This window comes from Trichomycterus rosablanca, chromosome 3 (assembly GCF_030014385.1).
Source record: "Trichomycterus rosablanca isolate fTriRos1 chromosome 3, fTriRos1.hap1, whole genome shotgun sequence".
NCBI lineage: Eukaryota > Metazoa > Chordata > Actinopteri > Siluriformes > Trichomycteridae > Trichomycterus > Trichomycterus rosablanca.
In genome coordinates this window covers 23,011,797-23,037,689 of record NC_085990.1, presented here as the reverse complement: position 1 = coordinate 23,037,689, position 25,893 = coordinate 23,011,797, and the positions used below count along the sequence as shown (strand labels likewise).

The 25,893-nt window shown below is 40.7% G+C and overlaps 1 protein-coding gene across 1 annotated transcript in view; it reads left to right on the top strand.

Annotated features, from left to right (window-relative positions):
• The window catches only part of abcd4 (ATP-binding cassette, sub-family D (ALD), member 4), a 52,094-nt gene extending 33,965 nt beyond the window's left edge, over window positions 1–18,129 (top strand). The window contains exons 10-19 of the mRNA XM_062991993.1: window positions 1,137–1,228; window positions 4,760–4,843; window positions 4,944–5,146; window positions 11,850–11,941; window positions 12,156–12,192; window positions 12,276–12,325; window positions 12,988–13,040; window positions 13,148–13,224; window positions 13,356–13,471; window positions 17,891–18,129. Coding sequence (XP_062848063.1) covers window positions 1,137–1,228; window positions 4,760–4,843; window positions 4,944–5,146; window positions 11,850–11,941; window positions 12,156–12,192; window positions 12,276–12,325; window positions 12,988–13,040; window positions 13,148–13,224; window positions 13,356–13,471; window positions 17,891–17,959 — 873 coding nt within the window. The 3' untranslated portion in view covers window positions 17,960–18,129. The remainder of the gene's footprint in view (window positions 1–1,136; window positions 1,229–4,759; window positions 4,844–4,943; window positions 5,147–11,849; window positions 11,942–12,155; window positions 12,193–12,275; window positions 12,326–12,987; window positions 13,041–13,147; window positions 13,225–13,355; window positions 13,472–17,890) is intronic.
• The last annotated feature ends 7,764 nt before the right edge of the window (window positions 18,130–25,893 follow it).

The window sequence follows — 25,893 nt, the reverse complement described above, 5'->3', positions numbered from 1 at the left end:
TTGCCAAAGTAATCCTTTGCCCATGTGGTTATATCAGCTATTGTTGAGTGGCGGTTCTCGATGCAGTGCCGTCGGAGGAATCGAATATCATGGGCATTCAGCTTAAGCTTGCGCTCTTGGTCTTTACGCACTGAAATTCCTCCCTATTCCTTGAATCGTTTAATGATGTTATGCACCGTAGAGGGACAAATATGCAAATCCCTTCTAATCTTTTTTTGAGGTACATGGTTTTTAAACATTTCAATAATTTTCTCACGCATTTGTTGACAAACTGGAGATCCTCTGGCCATCTTTGCACCAAAACATGATTGTTTTGACAATCACCTGTTGGAATCACATCATTATTTAGTTTTTTCACCTCATTACTAGCCCTAAATTGCCCCTATCCCATTTTTTTTGGAATGTGTTGCAGGCCTGAAATGCAGGAATGGAGGTTTATTAACAAATGAAATGTAGATGAGCAGACAAAACATGAAATATCTTGGGTTCAAACTGTCTGCAATCAAATAAAAGTCAAAGTAAATGTAAGGAACACTGCATTTTTATTTAATTTGCATTTCCCATACTGTTCCAACTTTTTCTGATTGAATTCAGGTTGTACAATGTCACAATTTTCCAACCCATACATTATATTTCTGATCTTATGATCTGCTGCTAGTCTATGACAGAGTTGGTTTACAACATTTTGGGAACAATTATTTTCCTTAATTTGCTTCAGTTGTGATGTCTTATAAACACCACCCTGAGATGTGATTGTGTTGCAACCAGAAGCAAAACTGAAGCTGAGAAAGCTTATTTCATTGCACTAGATGGGAAATTGGTATAAGAACATTTACAAGACTTTAATTATTTGTACAAAAACTATTGTGATTATTGTCTAGTTCAAACTTATAGTGCAAAACCCCATAGTAGGTCATAGTAGAAAACCCCAGAAGATCACTTTACAGCCTGTTGTACTGTATAGGCTGATAAATTGAGCTTTTAAGATGATGGGGTTTAAATATTTCCAACTGCACCTGTAATTTCTATAATCGTATTGTTATATTAAACGTACATGTCTTCATAGTGAATTTAAGTTACATTATTTAAAATCAAAGTAATTAAGCTAATGTTCTTTTTTCTTTTTTTTTTTTTAGAATTCCTTTGTGTGCATGTACCTTATTAATTGTTTTACTAAGCTTATTGACCTATCCAGTACAGTCTCAGAGGTTGCAGGATACACCCACAGGTATGGCAAATAAAGAAAGATGTCCGTTTTTAAATATATTTTGCTTATTATTGTCTTATTTAATTTAAAGCTGCTGAGTTTCTTTTAAATACAGTGTTTATACTCTAATAATTGTGTTTATAAATGAATTATTTTATAATTAATTAGTATAAATAATTAATTTATAATAATTTATTAAAAGATCAGATTTCAGATTTTGAATAATCATATTATTTAAATGGTGAAGTTAACAACATAGTTTATTATTTTAATCTGATTAAGGCCATGTATTGATAACTTAGTAAGATACAGTACCTGCATAGATTCTTTGCTCAGTAATCAGTTTATTCTGTTTTTTTAATTCATATGTGAGGAAATACAGCTTGCTTTATTTTGTTCTTAGTTTTTAGTCGATTACTAGCAAGCATATAAAAAAGGCACTAGCAAGTGTATAAAAAGTAAATAATATTGTTACTATACAGTGGGACACAGTTTAGTCAGCCACTGATTGTGCAAGTTCTCCTACTTAGAAAGATGAGAGAGGTCTGTAATTTTCATCATAAAAAAATCCAGGAAATCACATTGTAGGATTTTTAAAGAATTTATTTGTAATTATGGTGGAAAATAAGTATATCAATACTTTGTAACATAACCTTTGTTGGCAATGACAGAGGTCAAACGTTTCCTGTAAGTCTTCACCAGGTTTGCACACACTGTAGCTGGTATTTTGGCCCATTCCTCCATGCAGATCTCCTCTAGAGCAGTGATGTTTTGGGGCTGTTGCTGGGCAACACAGGCTTTCAACTCCCTCCACAAATTTTCTATGGGGTTGAGGTCTGGAGACTGGCTAGGCCACTGCAGGACCTTGAAATGCTTTTTACGGAGCCACTCCTTTGTTGCCTGAGCGGTGTGTTTGGGATCATTGTCATGCTGGAAGACCCAGCCACGTTTCATCTTCAATGCTCTCACTGATGGAAGGAGGTTTTGGCTTAAAATCTCACGATACATGGCCCTGTTCATTCTTTCCTCAACACGGATCAGTCGTCCTGTCCCCTTTGCAGAAAAACAGCCCAAAGCATGATGTTTCCACCCCCATGCTTCACAGTAGGTATGGTGTTCTTGGGATGCAACTCAGCATTCTTCTTCCTCCAAACACAACGAGTTGAGTTTTTACCAAAAAGTTCCATTTTGGTTTCATCTGACCACATGATATTCTCCCAATCCTCTTCTGGATCATCCATATGCTCTCTGGCAAACTTCAGACGGGCCTGGACATGTACTGGCTTAAGCAGGGGGACACGCCTGGCACTGCAGGATTTGAGTCCCTCTCGGCGTAGTGTGTTACTGATGGTAGCCTTTGTTACCAAGCCTTTGCCTTTGGTTCCAGCTCTCTGCAGGTCATTCATCAGGTCCCTCCGTGTAGTTCTGGGATTTTTGCTCACCGTTCTCATGATAATTTTGACCCCACGGGATGAGATCTTGCGTGGGGCCCCAGATCGAGGGAGATTATCAATGGTCTTGTATGTCTTCCATTTTCTTACAATTGCTCCCACAGTTGATTTATTCACACCAACCTGCTTGCCTATTGTAGATTCACTCTTCCCAGCCTGGTGCAGGTCTACAATTTTCTTCCTGGTGTCCTTCGACAGCTCTTTGGTCTAGGCCATGGTTGAGTTTGGAGTCTGACTGTTTGAGGCTGTGGACAGGTGTCTTTTATACAGATAACGAGGTCAAACAGGTGCCATTAATACAGGTAACGAGTGGAGGACAGAAGAGCTTCTTAAAGAAGAAGTTACAGGTCTGTGAGAGCCAGAAATCTTGCTTGTTTGTGGGTGACCAAATACTTATTTTCCACCATAATTTACAAATAAATTCTTTAAAAATCCTACAATGTGATTTCCTGGATTTTTTTTTTCTAATTTTGTCTCTCATAGTTGAAGTGTACCTATGATGAAAATTACAGACCTCTCTCATCTTTCTAAGTAGGAGAACTTGCACAATCAGTGGCTGACTAAATACTTTTTGGCCCCACTGTACATGCATACTGCTTAATGCACTACTCTGTGATTTAGGATGCTGCCTCAGGAAGAAATGTTACTGCTTTCACCATAAAAATGTTTTAAAAGTGGATTATTGGCGGGCTATTAACCTTGATCTAATCAAACACCAAAAAATACACAAAATAAATATAGAATGCTGCAAATTAATCTAGTTGTTTAGCAGCATGATTTTGTGGATGTCATTAAAAATTGTAAATAATTGTAAATTATTCATTTAGGAAAGATTGATGATAACACATTGCTATTACATTAACATTACCCTGATTAGACACTTTTAAACAAAACTTATTGTAACAGTATACAATCCAAGCAATTCAGGATAAGGGCCTTGGTCAAGTACACAATGGTGGCAACTTGGCAGTGGTGGGGCTTGAACAAGTGAACTTCCAGTTACTAGTCTAGTACTTTAACCACTGAGCTAACATGCACTAACATTCCACTACATGCAGAGACACTGCTAAGAGACAATAGCATGAATCATGCACTCATGCAATGTGCATGTATAAGATGATTATATGCATATTATTTCATATTGGTTAGAAATGTTTGAAAAAAGAATCAAATTCAACTATATATTATAATTAAAACTATTTACCATTTTCTACATTGTTTTAATTTAAATATATATTTAAATATATAAAAATCTTTAAAAAAGTAATTTCCGACTTGAGATTATATCATCAACACCAGCTACTGTTACTGGATTTTGTCCAGCTTTATTTACACATTTTACCTTTCAACATTCGTGTAATGCAAACAGAACATTTCAGAAAATGTATTTTAAAAACTAATAATAATAACTTAAACAACAGCCTGGGAATAGTGGTTAGTGCCCTGTTTCAGTACTTTGTAGAGCCATCTTGCTTTAATTACAGCACTAGTCTGTTTGGATATGTCTCTACCAGCTTACTGGTAGTCATCTAGTTTTGAGAGATGGCCAGATCTTGGCAAGGTGTTGGTGGTGCCATACACTTTCCACTTCTTGAAAATTTCTAAATGGTACTTAAAGAAAAAAGTTATGGTCACTGAAATCTTTTTGTATCTTTTTCTTCTAACCCGTGCCTTTCTACAGCTTTATCAAAGTCAGTTTAAAGGCACCATTCCAATTTTTGTGTTATCATGCACTATTGGTAGTAGAATCATCAAGGAACAGCTGGTTTTATTCTAGTTAAGTAATCAAAACCACCACAATTGATGTCAGGTGTGGGCCAGTTAGCCTGGTGTGTGATCTGGCAGGTGATTAGTTGTATTTGAGCAAGTTTAGAATAGTAATTCTAAGGGGCTGGTAACTTATACAAACCAGGTTATTTTCTAATCATCTTAAGGCATGTGTAAGTTTATTATTAATATTATTTTTATTATTATTATTCCAATAAATTGTGAACATTCGGCTATTAACATCTTCTAAAGTCTTCTATAGGTTCTGTACTTGATTGTAGGTTTGCTAGAATATCTATAATGATGATTTTTTTATGATTTTGCATTTTCACAGGATTGGTGAGCTAAGGGAAGTGATGAATGACATTTGTAAGAAGCAGTGTGGCTTTGTTTTGGGAGAAATGTCTGACACTGACAGGTATAAAAAAAAAAAAAGTCAGGGCGGGATTGCATGTGTGTGTATTTTCAGTCCACTGTGAAACTGCTATATGGTTTTTTATATTTTTCCCTAAAAATAGGTATGGGGAAAATCTTAACATGGCTAGTGATGCTGTTGTGCTGGATCAAGTGTCATTTAAGTCTCCTTTCTCAGAAGAGGTGCTGGTGAAAGACCTAAGTCTCAGGATTTGCAAGGATACTCATTTAATGGTGGTAGGCAACACAGGCACAGGAAAAACATCGCTCCTAAGGGTCCTTAACCTTCTGTGGGAAGTATCCAATGGTGAGAGAAAAAGAAAAATGTGACAATATGCAGTTTTTAGAAGATATTAGTAGACATTGGTAGAGATTTTGCTATACCATTTCTATAGGTTTATAAATTATTTATTCTGTGCTGTAAACTGTGATGCCCGACCTAAATGTCTTGAAAATCTGGCCTTCCCTGCCTCAGACCAGTTGTATGCAGAGTGCCCAGCCAGGCCAGTGTTGCTGCTAAGACTTAAACCTGAGCTAGCATAATAGATTGCTGCACTAGTGCCACAATAGGTCATATAAAAGCTCCTGTACTGAACAGAAAATATAACACAAGCAAACTTTAACCTTCTATAAAACCTACATAGTTTGTGCACTCTGGTATGAATTAGTGTTTATACCCTGATTAAATTCATTATTAGCAGTCAGTAAGTCTGGTAAAAGAAAATGGGAGTACTGTGCATTAGCGCATAAGACTTACACTTTATTATACACATGACTGTGTTGCTAAACACAGCACCAACATCATGTTCAAGTTTGCTGATGATACCACCATCCTGGGACCCATCACAAATGGTGACAAGACAGCCTACAGAGATGAGGTCTGAGTGTCAGCTGAAAGGTCCAGTAAAAGCAACCTCTACCTCAAGGTCAGCAAAACTATAAAGATGATTGTGGACTTTCAGAAAGTGGCAAGAGGATGATCCTGCTCCTTTATACAATGGAAGAACTGCTGTTGAATCGGTTAGTTCTTCAGGGTGCACCTCACTGAATGTCTGACCTGGTCCCTGCACAACAGAGCAGTAATTAAGTCTGCTCGTCATCGTCTCACCCAAAATTCTGTTAAACTTTTTCAAGTGCACCATTGAAAATATACTGACAGGCTGCATGACTGTCAGGTTTGGTGGCTGCTTTCCCCATGATCACTCATCATTGGTCACAAACTCCCAGCCTTACAGGACATCTACCACAGACGATGCCTGAAGCATGGTCTAAAAATTACCATGTATCACACTCACCCTGTCAATGGTCTGTTTACAAGACTGCCATCAGACAGACGGTACCAAAGCATTCAGTTCAGCACTATCTGCCTGAACAACAGCTTCTACCTGCAGGCCATCAGAATGTTGAACAATATGTAACTCACATTACTTTTTTTTTACTTATTCCACCACTACTCACACAATACAAACACATCACTCGGGCATGTGCAATATCATTATCATATCACAAAGGATTACAGTTTGAATATCATCTATTTTGCAGTGTGGAATGGTTGGTGATATTAACTTCCTGTTTGTGGCACATTAGTATATGGGAGGGGGAAAACTTTTCAAGATGGGTGGTGACCATGGCGGCCATTTTGAAGTCGGCCATTTTGGATCCAACTTTAGTTTTTTCAATGGGAAGAGGGTCATGTGACACATCAAACTTATTGAGAATTTCACAAGAAAAACAATGGTGTGCTTGGTTTTAACGTAACTTTATTCTTTCATGAGTTATTTACAAGCTTCTCTTTGTTTACAGCCATTGACATGTCGCAGAGGTTAACACGTGAGGAGCGGATAGAAATTGTGTTGATGTCTAGTGAACGCAGTACCCAGGTCATTGCAGCAGATTTCAATGCAAGACACCCTACGAGACCACCCATCTCCCATGCTACAGTTAGCAAACTGCTTGCCAAGTTTCGTGAAACTGGTTCAGTGTTGGATTTGCCAAAATGTGGACGCATGAAAACTGTCACTAATGAAGAAACATCAGTGGCTGTCCTAGCTTCATTCAGCAAGAGCCCACAGCGTAGCACTCGCCGCATGTCACTGGAGAGTGGCATCAGTCGAACATCCCTTCGGCGGATATTAGCTACTTACAAATGGCACCCTTACAAACTCCACCTGCTGCAGCATCTCAACGAGGATGACCCAGATCGGCGCACTGAATTTGCAGAATGGGCAAAACAAAATGATCCAAGATGGCGGCGCGTTAACACGCAGCGGCCGCTCTGGGGTCTAAAAACGGTGTTTTTTGTTGTTTTGCAGAAAAGTTTGTAAGTTTTGTTTAGGACAGTTTTGTTTATAAACGTATGGAAACCACTTTTGACTCAGTTTACAACCGCCATACACTGCTACAATTGAGAAAACAGTCAGAAACCAACCTCCAAGATGATCTGCGGCGAACTCTGCATGAACTCTGCCTACTTCGCGAACCAGGCCTGCAGTCCTCGGAGTTACCTGAAGCAGGTGACCGGGGGAGGGGGCGCCGCAAGCGGTGCTCGAGGAAGCAGAAGCGTGGAAAGCGAGCCGGGGTCCGTGCTAGGCTAAAAGCTAACCCAAGCCGGCCGGCTCTACCATCGTTATTCCTCGCAAATGCATGCTCTCTGGAGAATAAACTGGACTGTATCAGACTTCAGCGAAAGACCCAATGTGAGTACAGAGACTGTTGTGTTTTAATTTTCACTGAAACATGGCTTAGCGACAACATTCCAGACAGTGCCATTCAGCTAGACGGGCTAGCATCGTATCGCGCCGATAGAAATGCAGCTCAGTCCGGTAAAACACGAGGAGGAGGCGTTTGTGTTTACATTAACACCGAATGGTGCAAGGACTCTGTGCTTGTTGTGGCGTACTGTTCTCCGATGGTGGAATTTGCTATTGTTAGATGCAGACCTTTTTATTTACCACGGGAATTCACCAGCGTGCTTATTGTCGCGGTGTATCTCCCACCCAGCGCGAACGCGAAGGAAGCACTAAGCGAACTCTACAGAGCCATCAGCGAACTGCAGACCATTCATCCAGACGGACTGTTTATTATCGCTGGGGATTTTAATCATGCAAATCTCAAGTCTGTTCTCCCTAAATTCCATCGGCATGTGGACTTTGCTACGAGAGGAGCGAACACGCTGGATAATGTTTACACGAACATTGCCGGTGCGTACAGGGCGGAGCCCCGCCCCCACCTCGGATACTCAGACCACATCTCTGTAATGCTAATCCCAGCATACAGAGCACTCGTCAGGCGCTCCAGATCTGTACAGAAACAGGTGAAAACCTGGCCAGAAGGATCCATCTCTGCTCTTCAGGACTGTTTTGAGTGCACTGACTGGGACATGTTTAGGGAGGCTGCAACATACGGCGATTACACTGATCTAGAGGAGTACACGACTTAAGTGACCTGCTACATCAGCAAATGCATTGAGGACGTCACTACCACTAGAACCATCACTTCCAGACCCAACCAGAAGCCGTGGATGACTCCAGAGGTGCGTGCACTGCTGAGGGCCCGAGACTCCGCTTTTAAAGCAGGTGACCAGCCGGCTCTGAGAACAGCGAGAGCCAGACTGTCCCGGGCGATCCGAGAAGCAAAGCGTGCACACGGCCAGAACATCCACAGCCACTTCCAGAACAGCGGTGACACACGGCGCTTGTGGCAGGGCATCCAGGCCATCACCAACTACAGGACGACTCCACCCGTCTGTGACAGTGATGCCTCCCTTCCAGATGCGCTGAACGACTTCTACGCTCGGTTCGAGGCGCAGAACAACATGTTGGCGAGGAAGATGATCCCACCTTGTGACGACCAGGTGCTTCGTCTCTCCACAGCGGACGTGAGGAGAACTCTGCACAGAGTCAACCCACGGAAGGCTTCTGGACCAGACAACATTCCTGGCCGAGTGCTCAAGGGATGTGCAGACCAGCTGGCAGATGTATTCACTGACATCTTCAACATCTCCCTGAGCAGCGCCATCGTTCCAACGTGCCTCAAGACGACCACCATCGTACCCGTGCCAAAGAAGTCATCTGTGTCATGCTTCAACGACTATCGTCCCGTAGCACTCACGCCTATCATCATGAAGTGCTTCGAGAAACTAGTCATGAGGCATATTAAGACCCTACTGCCTCCCACCATGGACCCACTGCAGTTTGCGTACCGTCCTAACCGCTCAACGGACGACGCCATATCCACTACACTTCACCTGGCTTCTACACACCTGGACAGAAAGAACACTTACGTCAGGATGCTGTTCATAGACTTTAGCTCAGCATTCAACACCATCATTCCTCAGCATCTAATTGGAAAGCTGAGCACGCTGGGCCTGAACACCTCTCTCTGCAACTGGATCCTGGACTTCTTGACTGAGAGACCTCAGTCCGTCCGGATCGGTAAGAACACCTCCAGCACCACCACACTGAGCACCGGCGCTCCCCAAGGCTGTGTGCTCAGTCCACTGCTGTTTACTCTGCTTACGCACGACTGTACAGCAATGCACAGCTCGAATTCCATCGTTAAGTTTGCAGACGACACAACTGTGGTGGGACTCATCAGCAACAACGATGAGTCAGCGTACAGAGAGGAGGTACAACATCTAACGAACTGGTGCCAAGTCAACAACCTGTCTCTGAATGTGGATAAAACCAAAGAGATGGTCATTGACTTTAGAAAGACACTAAGGGACCACTCCCCACTGCACATCGACGGCTCATCTGTTGAGATCGTCAAGAGCACCAAATTTCTCGGTGTTCATCTGGAGGAGAATCTCACCTGGACCCTTAACACCAGTTCCATCACCAAGAAAGCCCAGCAGCGTCTCTACTTTTTGAGAAGACTGAGGAAAGCTCATCTGCCACCCCCCATTCTCACCACGTTCTACAGAGGAACAATCGAGAGCATCCTGAGCGGCTGCATCACTGTCTGGTTCGGAAATTGTACTGCGTCGGACCGTAAGACTCTCCAGCGAGTAGTGAGGACAGCTGAAAAGATCATCGGGGTCGCTCTTCCATCTCTCACGGACATTTTTAACACCCGCTGCATCCGCAAAGCTCTCAGCATTGTGGACGATCCAACCCATCCATCACATGGACTTTTTACTCTGCTCCCGTCTGGGAGACGATACCGCAGCATCCGGACTAACACAACCAGACTGTGTAACAGTTTTATCCCTCAAGCAATCAGACTCCTCAACTCAGTACTATAACAATTTCCTCCGGAAATTTTCTGCTGCCACACACTGATCTGTATTGACTGTTACTTGCATTTTTGACTATGTTACTTGCATTTTTGCACACCTCCTGGAAATGCACAATAATTTCTGCACCTTACTTGTATTTTGCACCATATCTACTTTTTAGGCACCTTATCTGCATTGCCAATTTTACGCTGCTAATGTACAACATGTCACTACCTCAGGAACCATTGTACCATCTATTCACCATCATGTACTAACACTTGTCTTTAGTCCTGTGTTCTAATTACTTGTTTAGATTAGGGATAATTAGGAATATCTTTTGTAGTTATTTATTATAGGATTTTTTGTATTATTGTTGTATTTGCACTGTTTTGTCTTGCACTTTTTGTACCGTGTTACACCGTGATCCTAGAGGAACGCTGTTTCGTTTCAATATGTACTTGTATGTAGCTGAAATGACAATAAAACCTCTCTGACTCTGACTCTGACTCTGAAAAATTGGAACAGGACCCTCAGTTTACACAGAACATTTTGTTCAGTGATGAGGCAAACTTTTATGTGAATGGTGAAGTTAACAAACAAAACCACCGCTATTGGTCTGACACTAACCCTCATTGGATAGATCCCTCCAAGACTGTTGGAACACAAAAATTGATGGTATGGTGTGGTACATGGGGTACAAAGATAGTGGGGCCATTCTTCATCAATGGAAACCTCAAGGCCACTGGATATTTGAAATTGCTACATGATGATGTGTTTCCCTCTTTATGCACTGAAGCTGGCACGTTCCCTGAGTTTTTCCAGCAAGATGGTGCACCACCACATTATGGGTGTCAGGTCCAAGCATTCCTAGATGAACAGTTTCCTGGAAAGTGGATTGGTCGTCGTGGGCCAGTTGAATGGCCCCCAAGGTCTCCCGATCTGACCCCCTTAGACTTTTATCTTTGGGGTCATCTGAAGGCAATTGTCTATGCTGTGAAGATACGAGATGTGCAGCACCTGAAACTACGGATACTGGAAGCCTGTGCTAGCATTTCTTCTGCGGTGTTGCTATCAGTGTGTGAAGAGTGGGAGAAGAGGGTTGCATTGACAATCCAACACAATGGGCACTTGTAAATAACTCATGAAATAATAAAGTTACGTTAAAACCAAGCACACCGTTGTTTTTCTTGTGAAATTCTCAATAAGTTTGATGTGTCACATGACCCTCTTCCCATTAAAAAAACTAAAGTTGGATCAAAAATGGCCGACTTCAAAATGGCCACCATGGTCACCACCCATCTTGAAAAGTTTTTCCCCTCCCATATACTAATGTGCCACAAACAGGAAGTTAATATCACCAACCATTCCCATTTTATTTAGGTGTATCCATATAAATGGCCCACCCTGTATTGTAAAAAGTACTATACAAATAAATTTTGACTTGACTTAAAACCTTCCGCCATTTACTAAAAGGCCCCTGGGTGAGGCTCTTTTTAGGATAATGATACTGTGGTGATTACAGTGGTTTCCTTCTTGCTACTTTTCCATGAGACTCTCTTTAATTAAGTCATAAACACTAAACAAACAGCAAAGACCAGGGACTTCTGCAGTTGATTTAATGTTTTTATGGAACTTTCCTGATTTACGAGGTCATCGGTAAGCCCTTGAAGACATTTTAGTAGCCTGGCAATGTTTATATGATCATTTTGAAAATTACTGTGGTGTTGTGGTGTCCTATAGCCTATAAAATCCTGGGGAATCTCTAGGGTTAATTACTATGTTGTTGTTTTAGGTTCTGTTAGGATAAAAACATGTTTTGGACCAAGGGGCATCCTGTTCCTGCCCCAGAAACCTTACCTGACTGATGGCACCCTCCGAGAACAGGTTAGATGCGTTATATCCACTAGGGGCATTTTAACTGAAATATGTTTGTGCTGGAGTGTTGAATAATTCTAAATTAGTAAGTAATACATTATTTACTGAACCAAAGGCAGGTTATTTTGGTTCTTTGTCAGGTGATATAAACTAAAGGTTAAACTGACTAACATTTTGTACAATAATCTCTTTTTTTTTTTTTTTTTTTTTTTTTTGTTAAAAGGTGATCTTTCCTTTGAAGGACGTTTATCCAGAAATGGGTATGGTGGAACATTATTTCAGGATTTTTAAATGTGCTTAATTTGTGGTTATAAGTTTCATTCCTTTGACTGAATTTACACAGGTTTTGTTGATGATGAGAGAATTTTGACATGCCTGGAAATAGCTGGAGTGGTAAGCATACACCCATGTAAAATGTAATTAAAATTAGGGTTTTACTTTGTTTATTTAATATACAAACAATACAAAAATACATTTATTAATGTACATTGTATGGCCTAATGTATGTGGAAACCCGAGCATGAGCTTGTTAGACATTCCACTCAAAACCAGCCTCAGTTGTGCCTAAATTGGTCTGTGGGAATTTGTGTCGTTTTTGTGAGGTCAAGCACCAATACTGGAAAGTAAGGAAACCAGCATTTTAGTTCACCCAAAAGGTGTGTCCTATGGGGAAGAGGCCATGGTGCTTTACATGCCACTGAAAAACCTTTATATCAAACCTTGTCTTTATGGATTTCACTTTGTGACACACAGGCTGCATGATGGGGAAGGCCCTTTGCTGTTCCATCATGACTGTGTTGCATGCACAAAAACAAACAAACATACTATTTATTTTAGACAATTGATTTTATAACCATTTTACAGATATGTTGTGCCTAAAAAATAATTTAATCATTTGTCCACATTCTTTTGTTCATGTAGTGTACATTTTATCATGCATGTTGTCACATATGTACCCGAGTTGTCAAATGTGACAAGTCTTAACAAAATATTGTAAATTAATATTAAAATCTTTTTATAATTAAAACTTTATCATTTTTCTTTCTGTAACTAAGAGATGTCTTCTAAACAGAACAGGAGGTCTAGATGAGAGAGTAGATTGGAACTGGTAATTATAAATTGCCAAAGTTGTACTTTGGATTTTTTTAACAAACTATAATGAAACTATAACGATCAGAAATTCTTTAAATAAATTGTGTTTTATTTCAACCACAGGTATGATGCTTTATCACCCGGCGAGATACAGAGACTCTGCTTTGCTAGACTTTTCTACCTCCAACCAAAATATGCAGGTTGCTATTGTTCAGTGCATTATAAAAATATATTTTGTTCATTTATCTTACATAGTAACCCCATAAAAGATGTTTATGATGTCTTTAATGTGACAAACACTGTATTTTGGTCTCCATTTTGCTTGAGACAGTGCTAGATGAAGCCACCAGCGCTCTGACAGAAGAGGCAGAGGAACAGCTGTACATTGCTTGTAAGCGACTGGGCATGACTCTTATTAGTGTAGGCCATCGCACCAGCCTAAGAAAGGTAAGTGATCTGTTAGTAAAGAAGATATAGTGAACTGTAACTGTTCAGGTCTTAAACTGGTATAAATATGTGCAGATAAGTACACAATAAATATAGAGGATAAATAGTGAACTATACTGGGTGTCCAAGTTATCATGGGTGTACAATGATTAATCATGTAATTGAGGGCCCTAAACTGGATGTTTGACATCAGGTATTTTTGTGTGTGTTAATGCAAGTGGTAAGTTAATTCAAATATGAACAGTGGTGAAAAAGCTGTCTGTATTTCTCTGCAATCAAATTGGGGCAAGAAATAGATCAGAGTGAGAATATAAAACAATCTTTAAGCTTTTGAGTTTTTCCAGGCCCTCAATAATCTTTAAATAAAAGAACCTGCGCAATCTTGTCCTGTGATTAGCTATACAGCCAGATTAGGCATCTGGGCAAGAATGGTTTTGATCAGGGAGGTAAGAAAGAACTTAACAGTCATTCCTATTAAGCATCTGAAGTCCTGTGCAGAGATAAGATGGCTTGTTGGACAGCAACTATTTCTGTAGATTTCTCCAAATGTGCCTTTCCTGGAAGAGTGGTAAGGTTGAAACAGCTATTTATACAATGGATTTAAAAAGTATTTCGACCCCCTGGGCTCACCCATTAATCCACAACCCCAAATCAGATAAGGTTGGGACAGTATGGAAAATGCAAATAAAAAAAAAATAAAAAAAAGTGTTCCTTACATTCACTTTAACTTTTGACTGCAGACAGTTTGAACCCGAGATATTTCATGTTTTGTTTGCTCAACTTCATTTTATTTGTTAATATACCTCCATTCCTGCATTTCAGTCCTGAAACACCTTCCAAAAAAAGTGGGGATGCGGGCAATTTAGGGCTATTGATGGGGTAAAAAACTAAATAATGATGTGATTCAAAACAGGTGATGTTAACAGGTGATTGTAATTATGGTTTGGTACAAAAGCAGCATCCAGGAAAGGCTGAATCTTTGATGAGCAAAGATGGCTAGAGGATCTCCAGTTTGTCAACAAATGCATGAGAAAATTATTGAAATGTTCAAGAACAATGTACCTTAAAGACAGATTGGAAGGGATTTGCATATTTCTCCATCTACAGTGCATAATATCATTAAACGATTCAAGGAATTGGAAGGAATTTGGGGCTGTGTCAGTGCCCTTGGCAAAGGTAATTCACATTTCTGTGATGGTGGCATTAATGCAAAAAAGTACATTGAGAGCTCAGAGCAACATATGCTGCCTTCAAGACGTCATCTTTTCCAGGGACGTCCATGCCTTTTTTCAACAAGACCACATTCTACACACATTACAAAGACATGGCTGCGGAAGAAGAGGGTACAGGTACTGGACTGGCCTGCCTGCCTGCAGTCCTGACCTGTCCCCAATAGTGAATGTGTGGAGAATTTTGAAATGAAAATGTGACAACAACGTTGCACATCTTAAGACGTGTTTGCAGGAAGAATGGGACAAAATAAAACCTGAAACACTAAATCACTTGGTATCCTCGGTGCCAAACCTTTAAGTGTGGTGAAACGGAATGGCAACATTACAAAGTGGTAAATGCTTTACTGTCCTAACTTTTTTTGGAATGTGTTGCAGGCTTGAAATGCATGAATGGATGTTTATTACTAAATGAAATGAAGTGGACCAGACAAAGCATGAAATGTCTCAGGTTCATCCTTAGGGTGGTAAGAAAAACCACTGACACTGTAAATGTAAGAGCTCTAAAGATCTGTAAACGTTTTGTGCAGAGATGGGAGAACCTCTACATAACTCATAATAAATCAGGACTTATTGGCAGAGTGGCAAGACAAAAACCAGCATTGAGTAAAAGGCAAATGACTGGCCACTTTAGTTTGCTAAAGAGCATTTGGTGACACATGGTGGTATCATCATGCTATAGGGTGCTTCTTAGAGGAACAAACAGGGAGTCTAGTGAAAATTGAAAAACTGATGTATGCAGACAAATACAGAAACAGCCTTGAAGAAAGCCTCTCTAAGTGCATGCAAATGCAGACTGGGGTGACAGTCCACCGTCTAACAGCCAAAACAACAGTGAAGTGCAGTTGAGTGGCTCAGCCAAAACCCTAACATAAACAGTGTTGATCTGTGGTAAGATCTAAAAACCATTCACATATGTTTGCTTTCCAGTCTGAGAGGATCTGCAATGAAGAATAAGTCAAACTGCCCTTATATACAGATATAAAAATCATGTTGTTTTCAGGAAGACATTTTAAATGAATAACTGAAAAATTCTTAAAACATTTAAAAACAGTGAAGGTGGTGGCGCATGCAGATGCTGCTTATCCAATCTGTATGAATTTGATCATGAACTCCTTAGTGTTTATGGCTCCCATGTACCTGTATGCACTCCTGACAATGTTTGATCACACTTCTGATGAGATGGTGTCCTGGGGGATCTCCTCCCACAATTGGATCAAAGCATCAGTGAGCTCCTGGTCAGTCTGTGGTACTACTTGGGACAGTGGTAGCTTAAGATACTGGACTAGGTTGCTGGTCCAAGCCCCACCACTGCCATGATGCTTTTTTGGGCCCCTGAGCAAGGCAACCCTCAGTTGCTTGTACTGTATTTAGTCATACCAAAGAAAGCTTTTGCCTAATGCCACAAATGTAAATGTTAATGCTGCTTGGCGTCCTCGGATGCACTGAGACATAACATCCCAGAGATGGATTCGGGTCCGGGGAAAGTGAGGGCCAGTCAATGTCATCAATACCTTTGTCATCCAGGACTTGCCTGTACACTCTGGCCACATAAAGCCAGGCATTGTCCTGCACCAGGAGAAACCCAGTGCCCACTGCACCAGTGTAGGGTCTGATAGAGGTCTGGATAATTTTATCCTCATACCTAACAGCAGTCAGGGTACTGTTGGCTATCACATGGAGGTTTGTGTGACCCTCTAAGGATATTCATCCCTAGACTATCACTAACCCTCCGTCAAACCGGTGATGCTTGACGATGTTGTAACCAGCATGACATTCATTACGCCATCTCCAGACTTCTTCACATCTGTTACATGTTCAATGTGAACTTCCTCTTGTGTAAAGAGAACAGGTGCCAGTGGTGAACCTGCCAATTTTGGTATTCTCTGGCAAATGCCAATCAAGCTGCACAGTGCTGGGCTGTGAGGACGTCAGGCCCTAATGCCACCTTAATAAAGTTTGACAGTTTGGTTAAAAGCAGCACACCAGTAGCCTGCTGGAGCCCATTTTGTAGGGCTTGTACAGTGCTCCTCCTGTTCAAAGGAGGAGCATATACCTGGTCTGCTGCTGAGTTGATGTCGGTCAATGGCCCTGTCCAGCTTTCCTCTGGTAGCGATCCATGTCTTAGTATTTCCTCCATGCTCCTATTTCCTAAAATGTTGAAAGATTTTGTAAAACGCAATAGTACAGGAATCTGTTATTTGCTATTTTTATGAGCCAATGTTTAATTGACAAAAATATTTTTTTCAACTATTGTTTAAGTATAAACTCATTTGGAATTTGATGCCTGCAACACACTCAAAAAGTTGGGCCAGGGCAAAGTAATGATAAAATGCTTGTAAAATATTCAAGTTACACCATTTTAAAACAGTGTACAATGAGCAGGTTAATTGATAACAGGTGAGGGTGTCACAGGAAGCCAGTTATTTTTCTCAGCTCATGTTGCTAACCTGACCCAAAAATGCAGTATCTTCCTCTACACTATCAGAAAGATTCGACCATTCTGCCCCTACCCTAGAGCACTTATTAAACAACATTCTACTATGTCACGTTCAAGCAACAAGTTGATCCTCTTGTTGATCCAGAAATTGAGGAATATAAGCATCAAGTCTCTTCTCTGTAGGGTGTTCTAACTCTCGTCTATGACTCCCTTTAAAAGACAACTCCAGATCCATCTTTTTACTAAGCATTTATGTTTACTATGTTTGTTTTTAAAAGTTCTAACTATGCATCTTTGTTCTAACATGGTTTTAGCAGATTTGTATTCTTAGATAGTTGTCTACTTGACAACTTTTCTACTTAAATAAGAAAATATTAACAAAGCAATTCTGTAAGTCACTCTGGATAAGAGTGACTTTATATTTACAGCTGAATGCTGTAAATATAAATATGGTTCTTTGTGTGAAGTTTAGTGAGAGAATTCAGTGAAAAGAACTTTATTTTAATGTTATTTAGTTCTTTCACCATAGTATCGTATCGTATGTAATATTGTGAAAACATTCAGGGAATCCAGAGAATCAATGTAAATCAGTGTAAAGCAAGGCCAGAAACCATTGATTAATGTGTGTGACCTTTAAGACCTCAGGTGGCGTTGCATGAGAAACTGTCATGTAACTGTCAAAAATGTTATACATTCAAGAAATGCAATGTAAACTTAATGTTTTTTTTCTTTCTTTTTTTTTAAAATCAGCATCATGATGTCCTGCTACACCTGTGTGAAGGCGGTCAGTGGAAACTTTCCAATTTGGAAATGAGTTGATTCTATTGCCAACACAAGATCTTCATTTAAAGATGAACATTGTGATAGACTGAACATTCTTTCAAGACCTGATATTTTCACTGTGTAAACCTATTATTTATTACATCACAGTTTCAAACCGTTTGTGACACGGATGATTCAATTAAAAGAAATTTTTTTTTTATTTAAAACATGTCTAACATTTCTAAAGGAATAAGACGCACAACCATTGTAGATTACATGACTGTTTTACTTTAGATTTATAGCAGTAATAGAAGGGATCATGTAAGCAGAAGAACAGGACAGAAATAATTGAGTTTTCTCCACTGTCACCTGACCTTTAACCCCATGAAGTATTTAAGGGCACACTTGACAGAAAAAAGCCCAAGCATTTAGTGATGTCACAAGATGTTTAAAATATAGTATAATAATGCTGAGATAACTTGGATAATCAGATTTTGCACAAATATGTTTTTATGCCATGTCTGTTCTTAAAGCTAAAGGGGTACCACCAAAAAATAAGAAATGTATGTACAATTTTCAAAGGTTTAGCTTTTCAATCAAATTGTTTACAATATTATTTGTTATTAAAAAAAAAAAAATTATTAGAATTAATGTCTCTAATGAGAAAATACTAAGAGGTGGTGTAAGGAAAGTACCAGGGCACTCAGAAGTAGGCCAGCTAATTCTGGTAGCATTTGCAGTGATATTAGTCATAGGTGTGGGCATTTAAATTGTGCAAAGACTATGACAAACCAAACCATCAATAAGCTGTTTTATTCGGTTTTTAGGGTCCTTTAGGATAATGCTAATTAGGTTATTAAACATACTTTCGGACAATGTTTTCACTTACAATTGGCACGAGCAACATACATTGTTTTAATAGTTTGGGACTAAAGTAATTTTGTGCAATTATTCTGCAGTAAGTAAAACCGGTTGTCCGTTAGTGTGTAGATTACTGGGGTGAATACCATCATGCCCCCAAAAAAATAAAGACAATTCTAAAAGAGACTACAATTGTAGTCTTGAGGACTGGTCTTCTGTCACCAACTGTACAGCCTCAAAGTGCAGCTAAAATGACCAGTTTATCTTCCTAGTGTTTAAAAAAGTCCAAAAATGAAGGAAAACTAAAAAGCTTGTTTAGTTCCTGTTTTAAGACCTCTAGTCCCAGATATCATGGAAATCAAACAGCAATCTGTGATGTTGGTGGATGAGTCTCTGTGTACAGTCTGTCAGGAAGAAGAACACAGGTTTGAGACAGTGTGGAAGGAGTACACACCCTACTCTGTGTATCCTGCCGAGTCTGGTGCAGTGTGTAGTAGGTGAACCAGCTGGAAAAAAGAACAGGGGACACTCACATTTAATGCCATAAAAAGAAGATGAGGATGACGGTCATAGCACCTGTCTTCATGCTGTCTAATACATGCTGTTGTCCATGCCTGAGGTTGACATGGCGTGAAACCAGCTTGGGTCAAGCACCCAGGATCTGTGGCCTGGACAGGAACAGTCATGTAGTGGTGTCCAAAACAGCTACAACAATTAGCTGTGTCTAAAAAGGAGTCAATTAAGTTAAGTCCTCATCATCGTTGATCTGGTGCATTAAAGTTATCCTGTGTTCAAGCTTTCTGATGTTAACATACAGAAAGAGTGGGGGCATGGGTTTTCAAAGTATTGGTATGCCATCTCTTGCCTATAACAAACCTGCTAGCCCTGGTTAGATGAAAAATGTCCAAGTCTTGCCCAGGAACTTCACGTAATTATAATTACAGATTTAATCGATAAAAAGAAGACTAAACTAATCTTGAATAAATTAACTTAATTGTATTTTGTAAATATGAACACATTTAGAATTTGCTACCTTCAACACATTTGAAAAAACTGACAGAGGCTTGTTTAGCACTGTGTTTTATCACATTTCTTATTAATGACTAGGAGAACTAGGTACACAATTGTTGCAGTTTTGCAAGTGGAATTTTTGTCCATTCCTGCTTGATATAAATCTTCAGATGCTTCAGCCATCTTACTGTAGCACATGAAGAATGAGGCCTGGCATTGTCTTGCTATCTTACTTTCTGGGAAAAGACATCCACGTAATGGCATTTTTCTCTAAAATCCCAGTATACGCATTTGCGTCTATTGTACTTTTACATGTGCCAGTGACAATGCCCGCGTACCATGACAGTTGTTGGCTTTTGCATTCTTTCTAAATGGTCTTTTTTTTATTTTGGCTCTGAGAACTTGACTTTTGTTTTTATTCGAAAACAAGCTGAAACATTGACTCATCTGACCATGGCAAGTCTCTCGGTTCATTTGAGATGAACTCTCTGTATAGAACTGATGTTTGGCTTTCTCTTTATTTATATTTAATATTATATAAATGTATATAGATAATTTGAATGAATTGGATTGGAACCAGCCATACATACACAAAATTAAAATAAAGGTAAAACTAGTAAAAAGAAAAAAAACCTACAATTTAAGTTCTTTATTCCAGTCTGTGATAGAAGGCATATGATCAGGCATAACAATATGTCTACCTTCCTTATATTGTGTTGGTCCCCCTTGACCCGTCGAGGCATGGACTCCACTAGACCCCTGAAGGTGTGCTGTGGTATCTGACACCAAGATGTTAGCAGCAGATCCTTTAACTACTGGAAGTTGCGAGGTGGGGCCTCCATGGATCGTACTTGTTTGGCCAGCACATCCCACAGATGCTCAATGGAATTGAGATATGGAGAATTTGGAGGCCAAGTCAACACCTCAAACTTGTTGTTGTGCTCCTCAAACCATTCCTGAACTATTTTTGCTTTGTGGCAGGGCACATTATCCTGCTGAAAGAGGCCACAGCCATCAGGGAATACCAGTTCCATGAAAGAGTGTACATGGTCTGCAACAATGCTTAGGTAGGTGGTACGTGTCAAAGTAACATCCACATGAACATTGCCCAAAGCATAACAATGCCTCCACCGGCTTGCCTTCTTTCCATAGTACATCCTGGTGCCATGTGTTTCACAGGTAAGCAACTCGCACGCACCCGGTCATCCACATGATGTAAAAGAAAACGTGATTCATCAGATTTTCGATTCGATTTTCGATTCAACACATTGAGGCATATTTAAGTTACATTAACAGGTTTTGTTTAAATATGTACAGATGTTCAGAGAACGAATGTGATAATTGTACAAAACACTCATTATTAAAAATATTTGTGTATTTTGTTTACATAAATAATTAATCCAAAACAGAAAACAGTAACATTAATTTTTTATTATTATTTTATATGTCTGACACGCTACAACATTGTAAATGTAATGTAAACATACACCTGGCTGTTGAACAGCTTATGCCAAGTTTACACTACAGGACACTCTGATTAACACCTGGTCGCTGTAATGTTCACACTACACGACTGATCGGCGATGGGGGTTTTACACTACACCATCTATCACCGGGGGGAATCACAGGCGAGCTTCTCTGGTCTCCAAAACTACGTTTTGTCACGAAAACACGTGAGAAGTGATGAAAGGTTTAATGATACCAAGTCCAAACATGCACATCAACAAGTAGCGAGAGATCAAAGTTTGTGCACTGATGAAATAAATGAATCTGAGTGGATTTGGCAACACGAGCAGCATGGATCGCTCTGTAGTGAGTTGAAGGTTAATAAATATTTTGTTTTGTAGAGAACGATCTCGCATGTGCTGATGTATTCTGATAGAAACTATATTATCCCCCTGTACCACCTGTTTCCAACCTCTCCCCTGTGTTTCCCCTCGCTGTTTCTCACATTGATTGAGAGCCGAGTTTTGATCGCAGAGCGAACATCGAGTTCCTCCCGAATCCAGCCGTCGCAGAGCGACGCAGAGCGAAAATCAGTGCAAAAAGTTGTGTAGTGGTCATAACTTGAGCTTCTGCCATGCTAAACTGATGTGCAGGTCAGATCTCGTTGCATGAAAAAACAGTGGCTGGTCACGCGAAATTAAAGGGGGTAACCATAGTAATAGATTTCCGTGTGCACCGTAAAAAGGGGCGTATTTAAAAGATCGATCTCGCGTTTATATGAATCGATATCGGATCGTTCAAATAAAGATCGATTCGAATCGAAAAATCGATTTTATAAACCCACCCCTATGACATACTATTACGCCAAACAACATATTTACACCTACCCGTGCTGCGTGGCTCACAAAATGTGCCGTCTTCTCGAGCACGCTGCTCCTAGCTCCCTTAGCTTAGCAGCCAGCTGGTACAAACACTCCATGGACCCCAAAGGCGCCCGCCTAAATGCCTTCCCCGAATCATTAGGGCGGCTACCTCATTGCCTGTTCCGCCCCGCAATAATTAGAGATGCATTACACCTGCTACAATACACCCCCCCCCCCCAATGAATCGACGGCCCAACGATTACGGCTCACGCTCTGACACTGTCAGACCCAGACACCTCTGGGACAACTGCTCGTGGGAGTCTATAGGGGTTAGAGTGCTGACCTGCGGTTGTCCTAGTGGAATGTCGCAGGGGATTAGGTATGGCTTCTGCACTTTCAGCAGCGGGTCTACGAGGCTGATCTACCTGCATGGGCTCTTCCACAAAGAGGACAATAGAGTCCCTTGATAGATCTTCCTCTGCAGCTGGTGAACTACGCATACTGGCCTCATCAGCCCCATAGGCAACCCCTCCTGCATCTTGTTGCTGCGTTTCTGGAACAGCCCTCAATTCAACCCGATGCACCTGGCGAACAGGCCCCTCTTCGTAGGCTGGCGCCACTGAATAAACTACTCCAGTCCCAGTAGGAGCTCGTACTACTCGATACACTCGAGAATTCCAGTGGTCCTGAATCTTATTTCGCCCCAATGCATGATTTCTCAAATAAACCAGCTGCCCTTCTACCAACCCTGGGTCATTTACTTGGTCCTGGTTTTGTTGATTCCGCTGGTGCATTAGTCTCTCTGTTCTCTCCCTTACGTGTTCATGAACCAGTTGTAGGCTCTGTTGATGCCTTCGGATCCATTCCTCCTGGTTCTCCACTCCCTGCGTTGCTTCCCCAGTGCCCAACAGGAAATCCACCGGCAGCCGTGGGTGGGTGCCAAACATCAGGTAATATGGGGTCTGCCCTGTAGTCTGATGAGAGGTTGTATTATAGGCATACGTCAGCTGGGACAGGTGGCGGGGCCAATGTTTCTTTTCAGTCGCAGGCAAAGTTCTCAATAGGTCATGCAAAGTACGATTAAAACGTTCGCACTGTCCATTGCCCTGGGGATGGTATGGGGTGGTTCTGCTTTTCTGTATACCATACATCTTACACAATTGCTGGATCAATGCACTTTCAAAAGCACGACCCTGATCGGAATGGATACGAGCTGGAGGGCCAAACCTGTAAAACCACTGCTGCACCAACACCTGCGCCACAGTACTTGCCCGCTGATCCCTAGTAGGAAACACTTGGGTATACTTCGTAAAAATATCAGTCAAGATCAAGACATTCTCTCTGCCATCACTTGCAGGTTCCAACAATGTAAAATCAATAGCCAAGATCTCATTCGGGTAAGCAGCCCGCAACGTGCCCTGTTGGGTTCGGACTTTAGGCTGTATGGCCTTCCCCAGTACCTCTAGCGCTACCAGCAGACAGTCTTTCGTTCTCGCTTTGAAGAAGTCCTACTTGCTCCCGTAGCCTCTGCAGCTCCTCCTCCATCAGTAGCCTTTCCGGGTGAGGTATCCTCCCTAGAATGCCAGCTGCTGTTCTCTCCTCAAAAAAAAATTATTAAAAAAAAAACACAAACACTAGAACTGCTCCAACTCTCCAATAGACCTTACCATTCAAACAAACTGACAGTAACAATGAACTAGGAACGGTCGATCCTGCCGACAACGCCAAAATGTGGCGGTCGCCCCTCTATATCCCGATACAAACCCGACAACGCCACCCCTTGGTTTAGGCCTAGAGCAAAGGGGAGCTCTGACTTAAGGAATGCACAGACACAGATTGAAAGTACATACAAAATTTCCTTTATTATAGTTTGGAATTTTACAAGTCACTGTCAGTTTATTCCTTTAAAAGAGATAGCTAAAACTTTCAAATGTCTATGGGATGGTCAGGCATCAACGAAGTTGGGGGACTAACCCAAAACACTCGGTTTAACACACGTGCATAAGAGCAAATCAAAGAAATAAAATCTATTTGGCACTTCCAAATCACAGACAAACGTTACACGACAATATTAATCACTCTGTGAACACAGCACACAAATTAATAAGGTAGTTTCCCCACACTATAGTCCTGACCAAGACCAATTATAGTTAAATGAGGGCTACCTCATTGCCTGTTCCGCCCCGCAATAATTAGAGATGCATTACACCTGCTACACTTGTTTACACCAAATATGGACTTCCTCTGGTATATTGTCAATTCATTATCTTACACAATGTTATCTGACTCCCCTTATCCTATACTGTACATTCTGACCTAGCACATCAAGTGCCTCTCAGCTGAGAATGGTTTATCAAACAACTTTATAATTTATCATAACAACTTTAGCTTTTCTAAACCCCAATAGTCCCCCCTTTCACACCATTTATGGTGTGAAAAATAAATCCCGAATTACGTAGTGAAAGGAAACTTAGATGTTCTGAATAACAAAATAAATCTTATCATTCTAGCATATGTTTATAAGATTATATGAATATGTCCATGTGCATGTACGAGCTGGGTGCTTCTCTCAAGGACATAACAGGCATAGGTTTTCGGTGACAGTCCTTTTCTCTCTTAAACCTCAGAAAGGTGTAATACTCTGGCAATTCACCGATCACCCAGCCCCCAGTGTGAGATACTCCACCCTCAGAATTCATGATTTATTGCAAAGTTAAGCATAAACTATTACGAAAAACAATTACTTTACCTGATGTCTTAGACATCCTCCGGATCAACCTCGTACATTTCAAATCCCTCATTGGTTAATATTGTCACTTTACTGGCCTACAGGGTAATTTTTTTTATTTTCTCACCCCCCTTAATCAATACAGTTTTTAATAAACCTGTTCACCAGAGTCCTAACTCATGGTATGCAACAACAACCACAGACTACTAACAAAGCCACACTTATGGTGATGGAAATCAAAACACCCAGGATAAATGACTTGTACTGTCCAAAAGTCTTTGTCAACATCATGTTAAAAGGATTTTCAATGCCACTATTTTCAGCCAACTCATTGCTCAGAATAATCAATGCTGATGGAACCTTCGGTCAGTGTTGTTTTGTATAAAGGTGCAACAGGTATACCCAAACATTTTACAAACACCCCCCTTTTTGGCTAAAATGAGATCTAAAGCTATCCTGTTTTTCCAATTCATTAAACTAGTTTTATCCAATTGCTCATGAATGCCTATTACTGCATCTCTAGTGTAATTTACAAACCTTTACTGATTTTAATAAATATAATTAATCCAATCTACATTTTTATTCATTATGGATTACCAAAACAGAATACTCTCAAACCCATCGACAATCTGATCTCTGGCTTTAAGCTCGTCTGGCACACCCCTGGGAAGCCCAATCTTACCTATATAAACGTGTGGATCAAAAAGGTCCACCTGGGGTCTTGATCGACCTTTGTGTCTTATCTATATGTAATACATTGTCACTAGCCAACATTTCTGTCCCCATTGGTAGCTCATACAGCGGGAGGATCAGCTGGACCAAGGCACAGGTACCTCTCCAGTCCCTAGGCAATATAGACCTCAGCAGTTTAGGAGCACAAATCCACCAAATATCAGCCCGTCCCACAGTTTGACAAGTGAACCAATCAGCCGAGAAGCCTTCAGTGTCTTTGTCAACGTTCACAGTGTCTCCACACCATGGAAGTCAACCCACTTCTGTCCTCCCCGTGGTTCTGCTGAAACACATATAGTTACCTTTGTAGGGGGTGTATACAGGTGTGATGGCCTTCCCCAACACCACTG